At 44.2% G+C, this 21,630-nt stretch overlaps 1 protein-coding gene across 3 annotated transcripts in view; it reads right to left on the bottom strand.

The window, feature by feature from the left end:
• Positions 1–5,482: 5,482 nt before the first annotated feature.
• The window catches only part of THSD4 (thrombospondin type 1 domain containing 4), a 681,844-nt gene continuing 665,696 nt past the window's right edge, over positions 5,483–21,630 (bottom strand). For all 3 annotated transcript variants that reach the window (XM_054451459.2, XM_063652717.1, XM_063652718.1), the window contains 2 exons: positions 17,480–17,624; positions 5,483–11,521 (listed from right to left, as the gene is read on the bottom strand). In XM_054451459.2, coding sequence (XP_054307434.1) covers positions 11,379–11,521; positions 17,480–17,624 — 288 coding nt within the window. In that variant the 3' untranslated portion in view covers positions 5,483–11,378. The remainder of the gene's footprint in view (positions 11,522–17,479; positions 17,625–21,630) is intronic.

Genomic DNA, 21,630 nt, shown 5'->3' with positions numbered 1-21,630 from the left:
TGGCCATGGAGCCCACTTTGGCCAATAAGATGTAAATAGAAGTTTGTGGGACATAGGATGGGGCTCTGGGAATGTATTTGGTTTATTGGTAAATGGAGACACACAGCTGCAATGGCCCTTCCTGCTTTCTTCCCTGAAGATGGACGTGATAGGTGGAGCAGGAGAAGCTGGCTTGCAACCATGAAGAAGAGGCCAAGAGAGCTGCAGAGAAGCTGGCCCTAAAGCTGTTGAGTTGCAGACCTAATCCAACAACTGCCTCCCTCTGAACTTTTTTTATATTTTGAGATGAGCTCTCGCTCTGTCGCCCAGGCGGGAGTGCGGTGGTGCAATATCGGCTCACTGCAGTCTCTGCCTCTTGGGTTCAAGCAGTTCTCCTACCTCAGCCTCCCGAGTAGCTGGGATTACAGGGGCATGCCACCATGCCTGGCTAATTTTTGCATTTTTAGTAGAAGGACTTCCCGGCTGGGTGCAGTGGCTCATACCTGTAATCCCAGCACTTTGGGAGGCCGAGGGGGGCAGATCACCTGAAGCTAGGAGTTCAAGACCAGCCTGGCCAACATGGTGAAACTCCGTCTCTACTAAAAATACAAAAATTAACTGGGCATGGTGGCATGCACCTGTAATCTCAGCTACTTGGGAGGCTGAGGCACAAGAATCACTTGAACCTGGGAGGCAGAGGTTGCATTGAACCAAAGTCGCGCCGCTGCACTCCAGCCTGGGTGACAGAGTGAAACTCTGTCTCAAAAAACAAACAAACAAAAAACCCACCAACAAAAACAAGTCCCCAAGTCAGTGCAGTCAAGGTTTCTCTTTTGTGTGGACAGCTGAGTGCCTAAATACACCGATTATCTGGTAAAAACAAATAAATCACCTATGCATGAGCACAGAGGCTTAAAACCACTTCAGAGTCCCTAAGCGTCACTGGTCAAAAGGCGAACTAGTAGATTCAGACCTAGCATCTAGACTTCATAGAAGACTGTTTTATAAAGAAAGCAAATGACTCAGAGGTCACCGCTCATCTTCCTGGTAAATACAGGAAACCTCTCAGCATTCTGAAGGGTGAGGTGCCTCACTTTTCAGCGTGGTCCTTGGACCAGCAGCATCAGCATCACCTGGGAGCATGTTAGAACTCGGGCCCCACCCCAGACTAACTGAATCAGAATCCGAAATTCAACAACATCCCCAGGCAATTCATATGCACGTCAGAGTGGGACATACTCTTCTCAGTGTTTTCAGCCTTAGCTAGAATTCCCTGGAGAGGTTTCAAAATATCGATGCCTGGTCCCCACCCTCAATCAACTGAAGATCAAAATATCTGGGAGTAGGGCCCCCATATCACTTTTAAAAGAAGTTCCAGTTGATTTAATTAGACAGTGAGGCATAAGGAAGTCCTAAGCTAGACTGTCCCACTTAATAGCTTGGTCACATTACTTATTCTCTTTGGGTCTCAATTTATTTGTCCATAAAATGGCCGCACAAGAGTGCTTGCTTCATGAGTTGTTGTGAAGATGAAAACTAAGTGCTGTAGAGACTCGGACGATACCTGACATCGAGTGGTGCTCACCCAGTCGGGGTTCCCCAGCCTTGATGAGGTCAAGGATCACTACACAGATTCCTGTCCCCTCTCCTGGGACCTCCCCTCCCCTCCACTGGCTCCATTGTCCACTTTGGGAAGGCTTGTTCTTTGCTTCGTTAACCCATTCTAATATTGTGTCTTCTTTCCTAGCTCTTTGTAAACCTGCTTCTCTCTCTTTTCTTGGTCAGAGACCAAGGAAACTGTTCCCGATCAAGTGATGTAAGGCGCCTTATTAAATCGCACTTGAGTCTACTAAGTATTGACCATTCCTCCTCCTCTTCCTCCCCCATCCTCCTTCCCTCCTCCTCCCCTCTTCTTCCTCCTCTTCCTCTTCCTCCTCCTCCTCGTCTCCCTCCTCCCCTCCCCATCCTCCCCTCTTCCTGCTCCTCCTCTCCCTCCTCCTCCCCTCCTCCTTCTCCTTCTTCTTCTTTCTTTCATCTTTCTTCTCCTTCTCCTTCTCTCTTCCTTTTTTCTCCTTTCCTCATCTTCTTCTACAGGGTCTTGCTTTGTCACGCAGCCTGGAGTGCAGTGGTGCAATCAGAGCTCACTGCAGCCTTGAACTGCCTCCTGAGTAGCTGGGGATACAGGAATGCACCACTTCGCCTGGCTAATTGTTATTTTATTTTATTTTTTAGATATGGGGTCTCACTATGTTGCCCAGGCTGGTCTCATGCTCCTGGGCTCAAGTGATCCTCCCCCTTCAGCCTCCTAAAGTGCTGGGATTCTTTATGGGTATGAGCTACCATACCCAGCTAGCCATTCTTCTTAAACCGTAATTGGTAAATGATTCATTGAAAAAAATTCAAACAATTAAAAACATTTGTTTGTGCACATAATTTACCTTGCTTACCTGCAATGTTGAATGAGCACCCCAGTTAATTCGTATTAGGTAAATTTGAAAAACACAGCAAAAAAAGTTAGTTCTCTTTCTCCCCATCCCTTTTTTGTACTTTATTTCTGCCACCCACAACTTTCTATTTTAGGAAATTTCAAACCTCAGAGAAGTAGTATAATGGACACCACATACCCTTCACTAATATTCACCAAAATATGTCTTACCTTATCTGTGTGCATGCTCTTTCTCCATACACACATGTGCACGTGCGTGCACACACACACGCACACACTCACTTTTAGTGACCCATTTGAAGGTAAACAGCAGATCATGACCTTCCTGGCTAAGTACTGAGGAACATGTACTCCTGTTCGGCCAAACACTATCCTCACGTCCAAGAAGCTTTACATAGATTCAACAATGTCTTTTTTTTTTTTTTTGAGACTGAGTCTTGTTCTGTCGCCCAGGCTGGAGTGTAGTGGCATGATCTCGGCTCACTGCAACCTCCGCCTCCCAGGTTCAAGTGATTCTCGTGCCTCAGCCGCCAGAGTAGCTGGGATTACAGGTGTCCACCACCAGGTCTGGCTAATTTTTGTGTTTTTACTAGAGACGGGGTTTTGCCATGTTGCCCAGACTGGTCTCGAACTCCTGGGCTCAAGCAATCCACCCACCTTGGCCTCCCAAAGTGCTGGGATTACAGGCGTGAGCCACTATGTCCGGCCAATGATGTCATCTTAAATACAGCCCATATTCAAATTTTCCCTCTCCTAAAATGTTCCTGATCACTTTTTTGGGGTCTCACTCACTCTCTCTCTTTTTTTTTTGAGACAGGATCTCACTCTGTCACCCAGGCTGGAGAGCAGTGGCTCGATCTCGGCTCACTGTAACCTCTGCCACCCAGGGTCAAGTGATCCTCCCACCTCTGCCTGCTGAGTAGCTGGGATTACAGGTGTGCACCACCACGCCCCGCTAAGTTTTTGTATTTTTGTAGAGACAGAGTTTTGCCATGTTGCTGAGGGTAGTTTCGAACTCCTGAGCGATCCGCCCACCTCGGCCTCCCAAAGTGCTGGGATTACAGGCATGAGCCATTGCCCCTGGCCCTGTCTCTTAAAGTGTCTTTTCCCATTGTTCAGCCTCTCTTAATCCTGGAAACATTTCATTTTGAACCAAGTCTGACCCCCAGTCACATCCCTGCCCTGATCTGCTGGAGGAGTCCAACTTCTTGTCATCTGTCTCTGACAGTCCTTTAAATTGTCTGAAGGTTGAAGACAGCCCTCCTTCTAGAACCCCTCCATCCTGGTCACCATTCTACCATCCTCTGGGATTTTTCCAGACGGTCAATGAACCTTACGACGTGTGGTCCCCAGAACTGGAGACTGAGGGTCCCAGCCTGGGTCTGACCCTCGCGCAGAGCAGGCTCACTGCCTCCCCCTGGTGGGGGGTGCACTCCTCCAGAAGCCGCGTCAGATTACATTGGTCACACTGAGCCCGGGTAGGATCGGCAGCAACTGGACTTTTTCAACCAGTCCTTGTGCAATTGTTGCCCAGTGACTGAAACTGATGTGGAGAAAGAGGTTGGAACTAGTATAGGCTGGAACCATATAACATGCCAGGCCCTGGGGAGATGGAGGCGGCAAAGAGACAAGCCTCAGCCTCCAGGGGAAGCGGACTGTGGAATCTTAGCACCACCAAGTATCAGCTGGGGTACCAAACCTCTCCAAGTCTCAATATTCTCATCTGTAGAAGGAAACAATATTTGAACTTCATAGGTTTCCTGTGAAGATGAAATGAGCTCGTATAAGTGTGCTCAGTAGAGTGGCCGGCGCCTGGTGGACTCCTGTATTGAACTGTTGAAGAATAAATGGAATTTTGGGGTGATGGTTGCCCAACACTGTGGTTGCTTTAAATACTAGTGAGTTGTACGTTTGAAAATGGTTAAAATGGAGGCCAGGCGCAGTGGCTCACGCCTGGAATCCCAGCACTTTGGGAGGCTGAGGGGGGCGGATTGCTTGAGCTCAGGAATTTGAGACCATCCCGGGTAACATGGTGAAACCCTGTCTCTACTAAAATACAAAAAATTAGCTGGGCATGGTGGGGCACACCTGTAGTCCCAGCTACTTGGGAGGCTGAAGCACCAGAATCGCTTGAGCCCCCGGGGGGTGGAGGTTGCAGTGAGCCAAGATCACGCCACTGCACTCCAGCTTGGGCTACAGAGTGAGACTCTGTCAAAGAAAAAAAAAAAAGTTAAAATAGTGAATTTTATGTAAAGTGGATTTTACCACAATAATAAAAAAAGAATAAATGGAGGTTTTTCCAGGCAAAAAGGTGGATGGAAGGGTGGGCGATAGCATTTTAGGCATAGAGCTGGTTTCTGAGTTATTGACGACATGCTGTCCAGGACAGAGTCTGTAGCAGAGCTTGTAGGATTCGCTAGAGACTGCTCTCTAGGCCAGGATGGCCTTCAACTGGCATCACCATCTCAGTCACGTTTCACTTTATTTTGCACCAAGATCGCCTGAAAGATTTTGTCGAACACTTTGCTAAAATCAAGACCCAAGTGAAGTCAGCTAGAGGGAGCTGGAAGAAGATGAATTCAAGTTAGAGATGGAGCCCCGCCAAACCAGCAGAGTGGGTGCCAACCTATTCTGCACAATATAATTACCTGGGGGAGACATAAAGAAATTCATGTGAGATTGCATCCTGGGCGCGGTGCACACGCCTGATGACTTCACTTTAAGCTTCTCAGGTAAGTCTAACGCAGCCTAACACAGAACCCGTGTAAGTGGGTGGGCTCATGTTCTTTCTATCTAAGGCGTGTCTTGTTCTCTAACTGGCCCGGCTCCACCCCAAGCACCCAAAGCCAACGTCTACAAGCCGCTGACCTCTCAAGGGTCTGAGTTTTATTTTTAGAGGGGACTATTTGTAGGAGAACAGAACGTGAATAAGTCCAGAGAAAGCACACGCTTGTCAACAAAGCAGATATTTCAACCGGTTCATTGTCTGAGTCTTCTTTCTAGAGGGGGCTATTTGCAGGAGAACAGAACGTGAATAAGGCCAGAGAAAGCACAAACTTGTCGAAAAAGCAGATATTTCAACTGGTTTATTGTATCTTTACAATAATAAAAATAAATTAGTCACACACAAAAATAGTCATTTTTGCTGAAGAGAAAACAGACCATATTCACTCACATAATTCGCCTTCTACCCTTCACTTGCTTATGTAATAATTTAACACTCTAGGGGGGACATGGAGGTGACGGAGTATTTAGTGGGTTCCTTGCTCCTGGCTGTGCAGTTCACAGGCCAACCACAGGCCTTGGCTCCAGCATCCCCAGCAGGGACAAGTGGAAGTGTCAGAGCAGTAAATGCCGCCACTTCCCTCTCAGCCTCTCCCTGTCCTCGCCAGCCACCTGCCTCATCCACGGCTCTAACCGAGCCTGCCGAGCAACTGATGCTGCCAGTGTAACAACGGGGACAAAGCAAAGAGAAAGGGATAACAGACACCCTCCCATTTCCTTCTCCAAATGTCTGTGGATGAGGGGAAGGCAGATTAGATGAGGAAATATAATATTTAAGATGAAAAAGTAGCAATCAGGTTCAGGTACAATGCTACCTGAATGAGTCGAAAAGCAGAGTAATTTATATTTGATCTTAAACCTCAGGGAACTGGACTGATTAGCATACTAAACAATTGTAACTATGGACTGAGAAGAAAACATCAATCATCGTACAGCGACATTCCAGGAGGCTGGGTTAGTATGATCACATGCTTTCACACAAATGTGGATTGCATATGTAAATAAATACCTATCAGGTCCCTTTAAAATTAACACATTCTAAATAATAGAACTATTTTGGTGTAGTGACTCATTCTGCAGATAGAGTTCAGAATACATATTTCCTATAAACATCTTGTATTTACAGAGAACAAAATAATAAGTTATAACAAAGTATATCCTTCTGTCAACTCAGTCGTGGGGAAGGGGTCAAGGCAGGGGGTGTCAGTTTGTGTAGCAGGTGGCTTCCCTCTCGCAAGAGAAAGGACTGAGAAAGTTGGCTGGAAGTTTTCACCCTCTTGTGGTCACATCCTCAGTACGATGGACACCCCCCATCATTATCTGCTGAAACGAACAGGAATGGGGGGTGGTTCAGGGTGCAGGGAGTTACTTTGCCCCTGCAAAGGTGCAGGAACTCAAGGCGAGCTGAGAAAGAGTGATGGTATCTATAGGGTCCTAGGCAAGCCATGGCTCTGCTTCCACCACGGTGAGTGACCCTGGGCAGGCAGCCCCCTATCCTGCCGCTCAGCTACTCCTCGATGCAGACGGCAGCTCTGACCAACTTGCCAGTGTTTCTCTGAGACATGAGGCCACATTCAGCTCAGGGTTTCAGTCCCACAGTGGGCTCCCCATGGCTAACAGGGTGGCAAAAGTCAGAAACGGAAAGTGCGTAGCTGTGTACTTGCCTTCCCCCACCTAACAAATCACCTAGAGCTCTTCTACTTACAGACTCCCCTAAGCCCCGAGTGGGGATGGCCCTGGGCATCACGTTGCCCAGCCAGATGCTTGAATCCCCTCTCCAGCATCCCTGGCAAACGGCCTCTGCTTCCGCCTCCAGTGATGGGTGGATCACCACCTACCACAGTCCCTCTATCTCTGGAAGGCTCCAACTTGTGAAAAGCTGCGTCTCTGCAGGAGCTAAACTGTGCCTGCCTGTAGCTTCTCGGTCCTTGTCCTAGGAGAGCTCTCCTTGCGCCTTAGTCCCCTCTCCAGCCTGAGGGTTCTCATGAAGTCCTTCCTGCTGTTTCTGAGAGTCTGCACCCTTCATCAGGATGGGGCATTGATAAACTGATGTTATAGATGATCGGTTTTCTTCTTAAAGTATGGTTCTGGCAAATGCAAACAAAATGTGATGTGATCCTCACCACTGTTTTCTCTTCACGTAGCCTGCATGTCTGTGGGTTTTGTTTTTGCATGGTTCCATCCCACTGTCACTCACATTGAGCTTAGTCAACTGAAATTCTTGCCTCTCTCCCACCTTGTATTTATATAGTTTTTCGTTTTAGTCCAAATATAGGACTTTATGTGGATTCCTGTTGAATTTTTAACATCCAAGTTTTATTCTAATCTCCCTGATCTTTTCTGGATCCAGCACGTGTCACCCAAGCTATTAGCTCTTCAACTTCATGTCATCCATACATTTTGTGAGGAAGCCATTGATATTTTCCCATGTAAACCATATTAAAATGTTTTATATGGCAAGGATCAAATACTAGTCTCCACCTACAAGGCTGATATAGATTATCCAGCCTGTTTTAAGGGAAGTCATGTTTCTTTTTGCCACTTATGTCTTCCTCCTCATTAGAAAATTGATATTCCAACTCTGAAGTGGCTATCTGAATGAAAAAAAAAAAACCCCACAACATTGGTTTAGAAAGGTCCTGGTAATATCTGGATTTCTCTGCCACATAACTTGATGAAAATACACCAAGCTCGTGTCTTCTCTTTTCTGTCCCTTTGTAAGGCCATTCTTTTTGAAGCACAAAGAGTGTTGAATGCTAAATACTTTGAGAATAAGTAGATGAGTACATAAGAAAATAAAGAAAAAACCCTCCAAGAACTCTGGGCCAGAGAGGTAAGGTAAAGGGACAGGTGGGCACAGTGCTGAGAACTCTTGTCATGTTCTAGGTCCCTGGAGGCGGGGACAGGCTGCCTTGCCCTCCCTGGGGTCCCCAACAGCTTGCAGGCAGCGGGCACTGAGCATGCCTTTACGGAACTGAACTGACTCCCTCTAGTGGCTGGCTTTACATGGCTTTTTTTTTTTTTTGGTGTTTTTTGTTTGTTTTTTTAGTTGTATTTCTTAGGCCATCCCTTTTCTATGGAGAGAACCGCAAGTCATCGTGAGGGTGGAAAGAATCGATTGTACTAAATGTCCTTTGCCTAGGCTGCAAGAGGCACAATTTCCTTTTTCAATGGATGAAAGTAAAACGGCAAACTATTTTTGTTTGGACTTTGTTGACTTTTGTGAGGAAACCATATAACAGCTTTAATATCTAATTTTAAAATTCAGAGCAGGAAACGAGGCAATCCAGTACACAGGCCAAAAAAAAAAACCAGTATCGAAATGTAAATTCCAATTCCCTATTATGGCCAGTTAAAGAACAATGGGAAGACCAAGAAGGAGATGGCAGGACAGAAGAAAGGAGAAGGGGAAATAATGGGCACTAAGAAAGCAGAAAGAGACATATTTGGAGGGAGATGGCTACTGAAATCTGGGCTTTTCTTAGATCCTCTCCAAGGAAAGTTATGACTGGAAATACCCAAGGCCCTGATTGTATGCATTGTGCTAGGGAGAAAGACATTCAGATGCTGAAATAAAAAACTAGGGAATTAGTAAAAATTGGATCTCTAAGACAAATAAATTGATCAAACTATAATAATAATAATAACCAAACTTCTAATAATGTATAATCTCTCCAGAGATGAACTCCAAGAATAGCTCAATGGTTTGTTGGAAAAAAAAAAAGAAGAGACCCCTGGTTTATGTACTTTCTCCCCCAGGGAGACATGGGGCTGATCCATCGGCTCCTCTTCAACTGCACAGTTGGCAGGCTGGCCATTCTCATGGAGGGTCATTCTCCTTTTAAAGAATGGTTAGGTAACCTTCAGCAGCCATAGGGCACGTTAGACATAAAGAGACAAAGCCATCACTGACCCAGCCCAGCCACGAGAATTGCTGAGTTGGAAGAACCAGGGTGTTCATCTCCCACTCAACAGAGAATTCCCTTTAAGGACAGAGCGCTCTCTCATGTGTGGTGGCCCTTGCCTCTGTTGGGCGGCTTTGATGGCTAGAAGGTGTTCCTTTAACTTGAGCTAAAACAGCCTCTCTCTCTTCCACTCATTGATCTTACCCTGCCCTCCAGCATGAAAACCTCTTCAAATGACTGGCAAGATCTGAGAGCAGCCGCATACAGCAACCACTGTCCTCGTGACAAGAGGCAAAACAAGTGGCGAGTGGAAAAGAGCAGGCCCTGAACAGCACCGGTCAATATGCTTGGCCTCTCTGGTCTCTTTTCATTTTGTCGGTTTGGGAGCCTGGGCTTCTGCCAGGCTGCTTATCTGTAGGAGTTCCACGAGAATCAGGAGATGGGGATGCTTTTGGGAAATGATGCCTGGGGCTCCCCAGAAAAGAAGCTGGAAAGCTACCCATAGAAAGGCCAAATAGAATTTCTGAAAGCCCCAGGTTAGTGGAAGCCTAAAGAGCGTGTCAGGCTAGGTTGCCATACTGCTTCCAAAAGCTGCAAACCATCATCACAGTGGCAGATTTGTCAGCTAAAAGAGCAAATGGGGGAAACATTTTGCTAAGAATCCAGGCTTGCTTTAAAAGGGAACTTATGGCCCAGGACCATAAGACAAATTTTCTGTAAGTTTACAATTTGTTTAGCTTGCCATTGTTTCTTAATGGGTAAAACATACATATATTCCTCTTAACTGGTTTTCGGAGGGTCCACCTTTCAATATGCACTGCATCCTTCCAGGCCTGCGGCCTCTGGAACTGGATAGTTGGGGGAAGTGAATTGGAAGAGATGGGGAAGGGTCCACAGCTCCTTGTCCCAGGCCAACTGCATTAATGCAGATCTTGCTGCTCAAGTCTGTGGGTGGGGCGTATGGACTGTGAGTCATGGGGGAGAGGAGGAATTTGTGGCCACAGAGGGAAATTCATAAACAAACCAGAAAGACCAGAGACTTTTTCTAATACAGCAGTGTTTTGGCTGGGACAGGTTGGCCAGACTCTCCAGGGGCGTGGTGAAGAATGTGGGGGAGGCGGCTGAGGCAGGGCAGAGCCCAGGCCGCAGAGCTGTGTGCTTCACAAGTTGGCTCTGTGGTCGGGAAGGCTCCACGGCCATAAGGACCCTGGCCTTTGATTCCCTGGGAGGAACAGCACTTGGAATGGAGTCAGAATTTCAGGCAATCACCTGGTTCCCCCAATGGCTTTCTTGTCTCACGGACAGTTTAACAAAGCCGGCAGAGTCCTGTAACTAGGATCTGTAACTTTGCGGGGAAGGGCAAGTAGGAACAGACATCCAAAACAACTGAGTGCTGGGATAAAGGCATGATCGGAAAGATTTCAGGGGCCTGGGCTTTGTTTGCATTCTGGGAAACTTCTCAGTCTCTTGGTCAGAAATGAAGCAGCACCTTTCACATCTAAGGACAGGCTGGTTACTGGTAGATGACTGGGGCGGGGACTCAGCTCTTCCACTGGTTGGGTGAATATACCCGGCAGGTCAATTACCTAAGTTGAGCCTCAGTTTCCTTGTCAGTAAAATGGGGATAATGAGTCACCCCTGCCTCCCATTCTGGGGTGTTGTGAGCTGCTAAGGAGCTAGTATCTGTGAGTATACCTGCTAAATAAAGCACAATATTCATGTGAGCTATCTGTGTCATAGGGCAGGAAAACAGTCTAATGTCTTTGAGAATGAAAACAGGCACATCTGGGCTGAGGTCACAGAGGGATGCACGCGTGTCAGCAAGGCTTAGTGGGGCGCTGGGTTGGGGGCACTGCCTCCTTGGACTCTTGCTAAGTTTAGAAAGGCCAGCAGCATCAGGGACGGGGCAGCGCTCAGTCAGTGGCCCATCTGCTGACTTGAAGGTGCCAGATGGGAGCAGGGCTGAGAGCTCCATGTACTTCCCACTGCTTGACTTTCAAAGGGCACCATTAGCAGATGCCAGGTCCAAGGAGGGGATCATCAGTACATGGTGATGCTTAAAGGACCGACTGTGGCTTTCAAACATCCTGTGTAAAAAGCCCCTGGGTACCATGGGGTGCATTCACCGGACGCAGGGGTGGTGACTAAGTTGGTTGGCAGCGCCTGGGCCAGGGGGCCCGTGCTGGAGCAGCAGCCAGCCAGGTGCACTGCTGAAGCCCCAGGGAAGGCAGTGATGCTGCCCTACTGATGGGGGTGCAGGAGTGTTATCTGCTCCCCAGGAAGCCCGTCTGCCTGTTGGCCACACGGGTGCAGGAGGCACAGCAGGCGGTCTTGTAGTAGTTGTAGACACAGAGTCTTGCCTGGACCACCACGTTGCAGTTGTAGTACTTGTCCTTGCAGTTTTCATCTGTAGTGAAAGAGAACGAACAGAAGACTCCCTGAGCACAAGAGGCAGCCTGGACCAGTGGGAAGAGAAAGGGCGGTGGCTGTGGCTTTAACTCCTGCGCTGCTGTTTATTACCATTGTGGGGTGTGAATGTGTGCCAAGCGCTCACAGGTTTTTCTCTTTCTTTTAAACATTATAAGGGAAATAGGTATAGAGAATAAGTTACTCATCTGTGTCCTCACTTCTCTCTGATCACTTCCTCCTTCATCCTCATCACTCCAGAGGTATTCAGAAGTTCCAAATTTGGCGTTTCTTATCCCCAAACATTTCTTTACACTTAAACTCTATGTGAGGGAATCCCTCACCACTCTGTGACATTTAAACATAAAAGATACATATTGTATAAGCTCCTTGGCAACTTGCTCAACATTGAATTTGTGCGATTCATTCATATTTGATGAATGCTATATTTTCATTATTGAATTTTCTTGTATATATAATCCACAATTTAATCATTTTCTATTGATGGACATTTAAGTTGGACATTAATCCAACTTTTTTTTCTAGTGCAAACAATGCTTTTAAGTAGTTTTGTTACCATCCTCTGCCTGGGCCTTGCTGGGTCATAAGGCATATCAAACTTTGCTAGATACGGTCAGTTTGCTCTCCAAAGTCGGTATAACTGTTTATGTTCCTGTCAGTGAAACAGAAGAATTCTCTTTTTGCCATATGTTTTAGTTTTTGCTGAGCTAGTGAATGTGAAATGATTCCCACGTGAGGCTGAACATATCATGTATATTTGCCATGCAAACTTCCTTTTCTGTGAATTGCTTTTCTGATCTTTTGCTCATTTTCTGATTTAGTTAACTTTAAAAAATGATTCACGAAAATTCTTTATATCTAATGGATCTGATCCTTTGTTAGTTAGGTTATATGTGCTGCAAATATCTTCTTCAGCCTGTGGCTTTTCTGATCACTTTGCTTCTGGTGTTGTTTGATAAACAGAGATTTTTAATTTTAATGTAATTGATACTAAAATATGTTTTCCTTTGTGGTTTGGAATTGTTGGTTTCATTTAAAAAACCCTCTGTACTCTGAAATAAAATATAAATTTCCCTGTTCTCTTCTAAAAGTTTTAAAATGTTCTTTTCACATTCATTTGACTAATCCACCAGGAATTAGGGTTTGTGGAGTGTATGGTATGTGTAGGATGAAAGGAGGGAGTTCAGTTTTCTTGTTTTCTTCTTTGTATATGGATAAACAATTGTCTCATGACCATTTATTGAATTGTTCATCTTTTCCCCACAGCTTCATAATATGACCTCCATCACACATCACGCATCCTTTATATGCTTATTTCTGGCCTGTTCTGCTCTCCTGGCTTTTTTTAATCCATCCTTGTACCAATATGCCTTGATATGTGGTAGGAAAAGTCCCTCAACATGGTTAATCATCAAAACAGCCTTGGCTCTTCTTGGTTCCTTGCTCTTGCTCTTCCATATAAACTTTTATTTATTTATTTTTTTGAGACGGAGTCTCGCTGTATCACCCAGGCTGGAATGCAGTGGCTCTATCTCAGCTCATTGCAATCTCTGCCTCCCGGGTCCAAGCCTTTCTCCTGCCTCAGCCTCCCGAGTAGCTGGGATTACAGGCACATGCTGCCACACTTGGCTAATTTTTTTTGTATTTTTAGTAGAGATAGGGTTTCATCATGTTGCCCAGGCTGGTCTCCCACTCCAGCTCAAGTGATCTGCCTGCCTCGGCCTCCCGAAGTGCTGAGATTACAGGTGTGAGCCACTACATAAACTTTAGACACAGGTTGTCAGATTTTTCTATGAAAAACCTTGCCTGGATTTTGATTAATATTGCTTGAATTTATAGATTACTTTGGGAAAGAACTGACAATATACTTCTCAGCTGCTTGCTTTTTAAAATATTACTCATAAATATATTTAGATAATTTTTTGTATCATAATATCTACCATCTTCTTTTTTGGGGTGTCTCTATTTTGTCCTATGTGCTGGAACATAATTAAATAAGTCATTTCCTTCTATTTATAGCAATGTAATTGCTTCCAATTTTTTTTTTTTTTTTTTTTTTGAGATGGAGTTTTGCTCTTGTTGCCCAGGCTGGAGTGCAATGTCATGATATCGGCTCACCGCAACCTCTGCCTCCCGGGTTCAAGCGATTCTCCTGCCTCAGCCTCCTGAGTAGCTGAGACTACAGGCACGTGCCACCACGCCTGGCTAATTTTATGTATTTTTAGTAGAGATGGGGTTTCACTGTGTTAGCCAGGCTGGTCTCAATCTCCTGATCGTGATCCGCCTGCCTTGGCCTCCCAAAGTGCTGGGATTACAGGTGTGAGTCACGGGGCCCACCTTGCTTCCAATTTTTATAAGTTACAAGAAATTGTACGGTTCATTCATTAATTCTACACAATTCACTAAGCCCTATTTTTTTTTTTTCAGAGATGAGGTCTTTCTGTGTTGCTCAGGCTGAGGTGCCGTGACTGTTCATAGGGGCAACCACAGTTTGGGTTGCTGGGCTCAAGTGATCCTCCTGCCTCTGCGTCCTGAGTAGGTGGCACACCCGATGAGCCCTATTCTTTGCATGTGTGTGCATCTGTACATTTTTGAGAGCATATTTTTAGTATATATTCCTAGAAGTGAAATTATTAAGTCAAAGATAATATCTTTGTATCTTGATAGATACTGATAAAATTATCTTCAAAAAGTTTACGAGTTGCCACTTGACCTATCCCCCACGAGGTTGCCAACACTGAACGAACATTGTGTAATATTTTAAAAGTTTGCCAATCTTATGGAAAAACATGGACTTCCATTATTTTTAAAATTTGCATTTCTGATTACTAGTAGCTTGAGCATTTCTTCAGCCTCTTGTGGTAGATTTTTTTTTTTTTTTTTTTTGAGACAGGTTCTCACTCTCACTCAGCCTGGAGTGCAGTAGTACGATCATGGCTCACTGCAGCCTCGACTTCCTGGGCTCAGGTGATTCTCTCACCTCAGCCTTCCAAGTAGCTGGGACTACAGGCATGCGCCACTACACCTGGCTAATTTTTATATTTTTTGTAGAGAAGGATTTCACCATGTTACCCAGGCTGGTCTCAAACTCCTGGCCCAAGTGATCCACCGGTTTCAGCCTCCCGAAGTGCTGGGACTACAGCTATGAGCCACCGCACCCGGCCTTGTGGTGAGTTTGTTCATTTCGTTTATTCTTTAAAAAACTGGACCACTTGTCTTTTTTTAAAAATTGAGTGAGTTCTGTCTATATTGGGGATTTAATTTTCCGTCTATTTGAGTGACATTTATTTGATTTTAAGATGCTATCAATTGTAGGATGATTTAATCATGTCACTCTGGGATAAAATGAAAGATTATATGCAGATTTCAAAAAACTGACAACAGCACACATGTACCCATGTACTCAGGTACTATTTTCTTCTTCAACAGCATCATCAAAATGTACACTTGAGCCTTCTTTTCCTTCAGAGCCTACACAGATTCTTGCTATCAGCAGCCCTCTGGGATATACTGAAGTGTGTGTCATAACTCTGGCTTGTGGCCTGGACATCTTTAGTAATTTTGGCATTGACAGGTATAATTTTGAGGCACATCAAAGAATACCAAGGCTTTGTCTACATCTTCTGTTTTGTTAATCTCATAGTTTCCCTTTTTCTCTAGTTGGATTTTATATAATTAGAAGTTAGACAATTTCCCCTGCTTGAAAAGACACCATAGACAAACACAGAAGACAAAAACAGTGGCAACACATTTTGTAGCATATTATATTAGTTAGAAGCCTTTGACATAGTGAGGCAGCTGAGTGACAGCTCTTCAGAGTACATGATTTGCTTATGCCAATCATTCCTGGCTTTGAGAATTACACAATCAATTCCAAGGACTTGGTGATTTTGATTGTCTTTAGTTGTATTATCTGGCCTGAGACAAACAGGTAACTTTATGTGTATAACTTTTTTTTTTTTGAGACATGGTCTCACTCTGTCTCCTAGGCTGGAGTGCAGTGGTGCAATTGCACCTCACTACAGCCTTGACCTCTTGGGCTCAAGTGATCTTCCTACCTCAGCTTTCCAATTAGCCGCAACCATGGGCGTGCCCTACCACGCCCAGCTAATTTTTAAGCGTTTTTTGTCGAGATGGGGTTTCCCAGGCTGGTCTTGAACTGCTGGGCTCAAGAAATCCTCCCATCTTGGCCTCCCAAAGTGCTGGAATTACAGGTGTGAGCCATTGCATCCAGCCCAAGATACTTTCTTTTAGCATTTTTACAGACTGTTTTCTCTGTTAGAGTCTTTAATCCATTAGACATTTATATATTTTATATTTTTAAAGGGATCGTCAGTGTGGTCTCAATACAATGGAAGTCTCTCCTCTCCCCACTTACTTATCATTCCCCCTTTATCAAACTTAACTTTCCTTTATAAAGGAGTCTGTTTCAGAATTCTGCATTATAACATTGGTATATGGTATGCCTATATCATATATTAGCTTTGTGCAAAAGTAAATGCAGCTTTGAAAATAATGGCAAAACCCACAATTACTTTTGCACCAACCTAATAGTTTTAGTTTCTGTAGCTTTATAATATGTTCCAATATATGGCACATACAGCTCCCCTCGGGAACCTTCTTTTATCATCTTTATAGTATTGAGTGTTCCCATTCAGGAACATGTTAATGTTTCTATCTATTCACATTTCCCTTTATATTCTATAGCAAGGCTTTCTTACTTTTAATTATTTATTTTTTCTATATAGATCTTATAAACTTGTTAATTTTCTTCTTATGGAATTTATGGGTTTTTTTGGTAGCTACCAGGAATGGTCATCCCCATAACTTTAGTCATGGGTCATTTCTGGGACATAGGAAACTTTTGATCATAAAGCATCTATGCTGTAACTGACACATCTTCCCTGGGATAGGAAGGATGTTAGGTCAGTACATTAAAACCTTCAATTTGGTCCACAGCAGGAGGAATCTACCCCATGAAAGCTTATTGATATGTTAATACATTTCCTTTGATGTTATTGTGAAGACAGAAAAGTAAATATGTTCTTAGCAGACTGTGAAGAAGCTACTGAAGGGGCTTGGTGCACCTCCATTCTGGAGCCAGTCCTGACTACACCTGGGGGTACATTCTGAGTAGATTTCAAGTTGGGCTTTGGGGCATCCAATATGCCTCTGGAGATGCATCTTCACCCACCTCACACTTCCTATCTGACCAATCTATGTGCGAGGTGTCTTCTTTGGTTTTCTGGCTGTACTTGAGCTCCCCTGCTGGGATGGGCCCCTTCCTCATGAACCGCAGCCCATGAGAGGGCCTAACCTCCCTAACGCTCTCCAATGCTTTCCTCCAGGAAACTGGCCCCTATTGCAAGGGTGCAGGTTGGAATCTTCTGAATTGCAAGATTGCTGTTCTTTGCAGGACTCTGACCATTGTGTGGCCTAGATCTTCCTGCTGTCCACTCCCCCTCCTTGAGTCTAGTCACTGCATCTCTCTGGACTCAGCTTGCACTATGCCCCTCTGAGAGATGGTCAGACCCTCCATCACTGTCTCTACCAAATCTTGGCCTCCTCCCCTTCCTCCTTTCTCTGCCAACTCCCTGCTAAGGTCCCAGAATCTCCCCACATGGTCCAGCCTACACTGGTTTGCACCTACAATTAAAAGTTGACATTTTACTACTTTGACCTTAAGGATGATAGAGCCAAATCTTTGAAGGCATTACCATTTTAATCAATCCACACTAAAGTGTGTCTCTTGGTGGGTGGCTTAGACAGCCATCCTCGCTATGAATGATCATCTTAAACTATGAAACTTATAATACCAAAAGCACCTCGACCCTCTGAACTCCATGACTGTGTGCAAGGTCACAGAAAGACCTAGAAGACGCTTGTTATTGTGTTAAAAAACACAAACCTTTCCCCCATGATTGAAATCTCTACTTACCAACTTCAGGGACACAGTCCTGAGGGTTACAAGATTCTCTCTCTTCTGGTTTCAACTGAGGGTCACAGAGGTTACTTAGAGTCATGTCATCTGACAGACACCGCACTTCCCGGACCCGAAAGCCGCCCTGGCAGCTCTTGGAACACTGCATGGGAACAAAGGGAAAATATCAGATATTTGGGCAGACCAATAGCTCAGCACACCGGAGAAGGAAGACACTGGAAAATCTCAAACATTTCCAAAAGGAGATAGAATATGAAAACAAACTCCCATGTACCTATCAACCAGCTTCAACAATCAGCAACTCATGCCAGGTGTGTCCCATCCATATCCCCAGCCCTCCTGCTCCTCCCACTATTTTGAAGCAAATCTAGACATCTGATCACTTCTTCCATATAATTCAGGCTGTAGCTCTAAAAGACAAGAAGTCTTAACAATTACCACAGTATCATTATTCTACCTAGAAATTACAATAATTTCTTATTCTCTTCAATATAGACTCAGTGTTCCTACTTCCACTTATCTTGCGAATCCTATAGATTTTTTTCTTTTTTGAGACGGAGTCTTGCTTTGTCACCCAGGCTGGAGTGCAGTGGTGCGATCTCGGCTCGCTGCAACCTCCGCCTCCCAGGTTCAAGCAATTGTGCTGCCTCAGCCTCCCCAGTAGCTGGGATTACAGGTGCGTGCCACCACGCCTGGCTAATTTTTGTATTTTTAGTAGAGACGGGGTTTCACACCATGTTGCCTAGGCTGGTCTCAAGCTCCTGACTTGAGGTGATCTGCCCACCTCGACCTCCCAAAGTGCTGGGATTATAGGCGTGAGCCACTGCACCCAGCCAAGATTTTTTAATACAGATTTTTTTCCCTCTAAAAATCAGGATTGCTGGGCGCGGTGGCTCACACCTGCAATCCCAGCAGTTTGGGAGGCTGAGGCGGGCGGAGCACGAGGTCAGAAGATCGAGACCATCCTGGCTAACACAGTGAAACCTCGTCTCTACTAAAAATACAAAAATATTAGCCATGCGTGGTGGTGGGCACCTGTAGTCCCAGCTACTTGGGAGGCTGAGGCAGGAGAATGGTGTGAACCCGGGAGGCAGAGGTTGCAGTGAGCCGAGATGGTGCTACTGCACTCCAGCCTGGGCGAGAGTGAGACTTTGTCTCAAACAAACAAACAAACAAACAAAAAACAGGATCTGCATCAGGTCTGCAAGTTGCAATTGGTCAATAAGTCTCTCACAACTCTTTCAATCCACAGGTTTCCCTTCCACTGTCTTTTTCCTTCTTGCACTTAAAAAGTTTTTGGTTGCGGTGGGGGGTGGAACTCTGTGGTTTCCCATAGTCTGGATTTTGCTGACTGTACTCCCATGGTGTAATTCGTGTTCCTCTATGCTCTATATCTCCTGAACATTGGAGGCTGGACCTAAAAGAGGCCTTAACAGGTGCAGGTTTTTTTTTTTTTTTTTTTTTTTTGTGAGACTACTTCCGGGGGGCTGCCTCTGTTTTGGGGATGTTAGTGGCCACTGATGTGCAATGCTCAGATCCATTAGTTTATTGGGGGTTTAGAATTCTAATTCTAATTCTATCATATTCCCTCAGCACCTTTACTCTTTGGTTACCCAGTGGTATGTTGTTTAAGAAACAGAGCATAAACACTTGAATCTTTCCCTTCATTTACGGGTTTTCATAATAATAAGTTGGTTCCCTAACATCCTATAATGATGACTTATCAGTTTTTTAAAGTATTATAAACTTATTGTAAATGGATGGATTTAAACACATATAATGTGTTTCATCCAATCTATGGTATTATTATTCTTACTGATGCTCAATGGTTCACAGGAGCCTCTACAAGTTGGCTCTGGGATGCTTTGGACATGAGCTCTGTTGTGTTTAAGAACTTCCTTGCTGCCTGCTAGGAAAAGATATCCCAACCTAACTTACATATATGCTGCTCCAGATCTGGAAGCAGCCACCCCCTCTGAATCCCTAGATTGGTCACTGATTCTAGACTCTTTCAGTGGGTGAAATTAGAAAAGATTTTTAGAAACATAACTTAATTTCTAAGTTTATACTGACACTTCCAATTCAAATTCAGGACAACAGGCTTTTTGTTGAGGTCTTAAGCCATACAATATCTATCTGGTATCTGTATCTACTTTCTCCTAAGTTTGAACATACAACTTCTCAAGGATATTGGGGCTAATAGAATTATACTATCATCTAATTACTCATTTACCTTCTCACACATTATATGCCCAATCATCATATCCAGTACAACACTATCACCAAAAATAGGATATTTGCAAACAGTGTGAATATTTTTCTGCAGTAATTTTTTTTAGGGATAGAATGTCAAATTACTATGTATTAAAGTCACTTGCAATAATGCTGACGCCACCAACTGGAAACATATTTAGATTAATTTGTTTCATTGTATTTTCAGTTTTGGGGGATTGCTTTTTTAAAATTAAATTTTCTTTTATAATTATCTAAAATATTTACTTAGTTCCAAACTCAAATTTGTAAAACAAGGTACATTCAAAGAAGTCTAGCTTCCATCAGTATTTGCTATTATAGTAACCATTGACTTCATATTTTCTAAATTTGCATCTAAAAATTTCGCTTTTTGTGGTATACACACCAGTTTTGACAAATTCATACAGTTGTGTATCTCCTACTGCAAACAAGACACGAAATATTTTCATTGCAGACAAAAAATTCCCATGCTGCCCCTCTGCAGCCAGATTGCACAGATGTGGTCACTCCATCCTCCAGCAGGCACTGATTTGGCCTTTGTCTCTGTAGCTTCTCCTTTTACAGAATATTATACAGATGGACTCATACAACACGTAGTTTTTGGAACCTGGTTTTTTTTTTTTACTTAGCAAAATGCACTGGAAGTTCATCCATATTTTTGTTGCTGAGTTTTTTGTTCCACTGTGTGGATGCACCATGGTTTGTCCGTTCACCTGCTGACGGACATTTGGGTTGTTTCCAGCAGGTGTTTTTGAAGTTTGTCTCCTTCAACTTGGCCTGGTGAGCATGGCTCTTTGTAGATTCTCCAAATCAGATGACAAAAGAAAACTGCAATCTGTTATTGTATCCTCAAGCCTTGGTCAACATCAAAATAATTAAATTCCACTTCCCAGAAGTTGCCAGAAACCTTTCAACCCACCTCCTTCATTCCCATCTACCTCTGAGATGTGGTTTGCTACACAGCCAAACGGCTGTTATCACTGGAGCAGAGAGACACTTTTTGGAAATGGAATTCTCAGCTTTATTCATATATTTTCTAAGCAAAATTCCCTTTTATCACCCTTGGATCACTGTGAGAAAGGCTCTGGCCCCCCTACTCTGGGCTCACTACAGCCTCTGCTTGAAGAACTTCAGTGATGAGAAGCAGAATGACCCTTCCACCACTTCCCACCCCGACCCACAGAACTACGCCAATAGTCACCTGGGATGGGGCCCTCAGGAGGTTTTCTGGTCACCTGGAATGACGGTGAGGAGGTTTTCTGTTTTAGGAAGTTTCTTGAAAATGAACTCTTCAACTTGAAAAAAATGAATCTTATCACTGTATCCATGCTTTCCCCTTTCATTTCTTAATAACTTATTTCTGTATTTATCAATCTCTTTCTTTCTTCATTTACACACTATTTAGCTCCTTACAAAAAGGATTTGAAATGACTTGAGAAAGACTTAGAGGGCCACATGATTTTAAAAAAGTGAGAAAACTAGGACTAAAGGAAGATAAAAGTAGGAAAAAGAAAGAGAAGCCACGGGAATATTAGCACATAAAATCCACTTTGCAGGATCTGGTATACCCTCTCTTTGAGGTGAGGCATAATTTTGGCTTTGAGCTTCCTAGTAGCCAGTTCAAATAGAAAACAGAATCAGTCCCACAATCCATAATCCAGAATGTCTATAGGATTTTTAAAAAGTGTATACACACATACACACACACACAGAGAGAGAGAGAGTGTGTGTAAGTGTGTGTAATGTAGTAATTAAAAAAAAATTTTTTTTAGAGATGGGTTCTTGCTAGTTGCCCTGGCTGGTTTCAAACTCCTAGCCTCAAGTGATCTTCCCACCTTAGCCTCCCAAAGTATTGGGATTACAGGTGTGAACCACCACGACTGGCATCAGATGTA

The sequence above is a fragment of the Pongo pygmaeus genome, chromosome 16, assembly GCF_028885625.2.
Source record: "Pongo pygmaeus isolate AG05252 chromosome 16, NHGRI_mPonPyg2-v2.0_pri, whole genome shotgun sequence".
NCBI classification, from domain to species: domain Eukaryota; kingdom Metazoa; phylum Chordata; class Mammalia; order Primates; family Hominidae; genus Pongo; species Pongo pygmaeus.
Note: the sequence above shows the minus strand (reverse complement) of the source record. Positions and strands in the feature narration are given on the sequence as shown.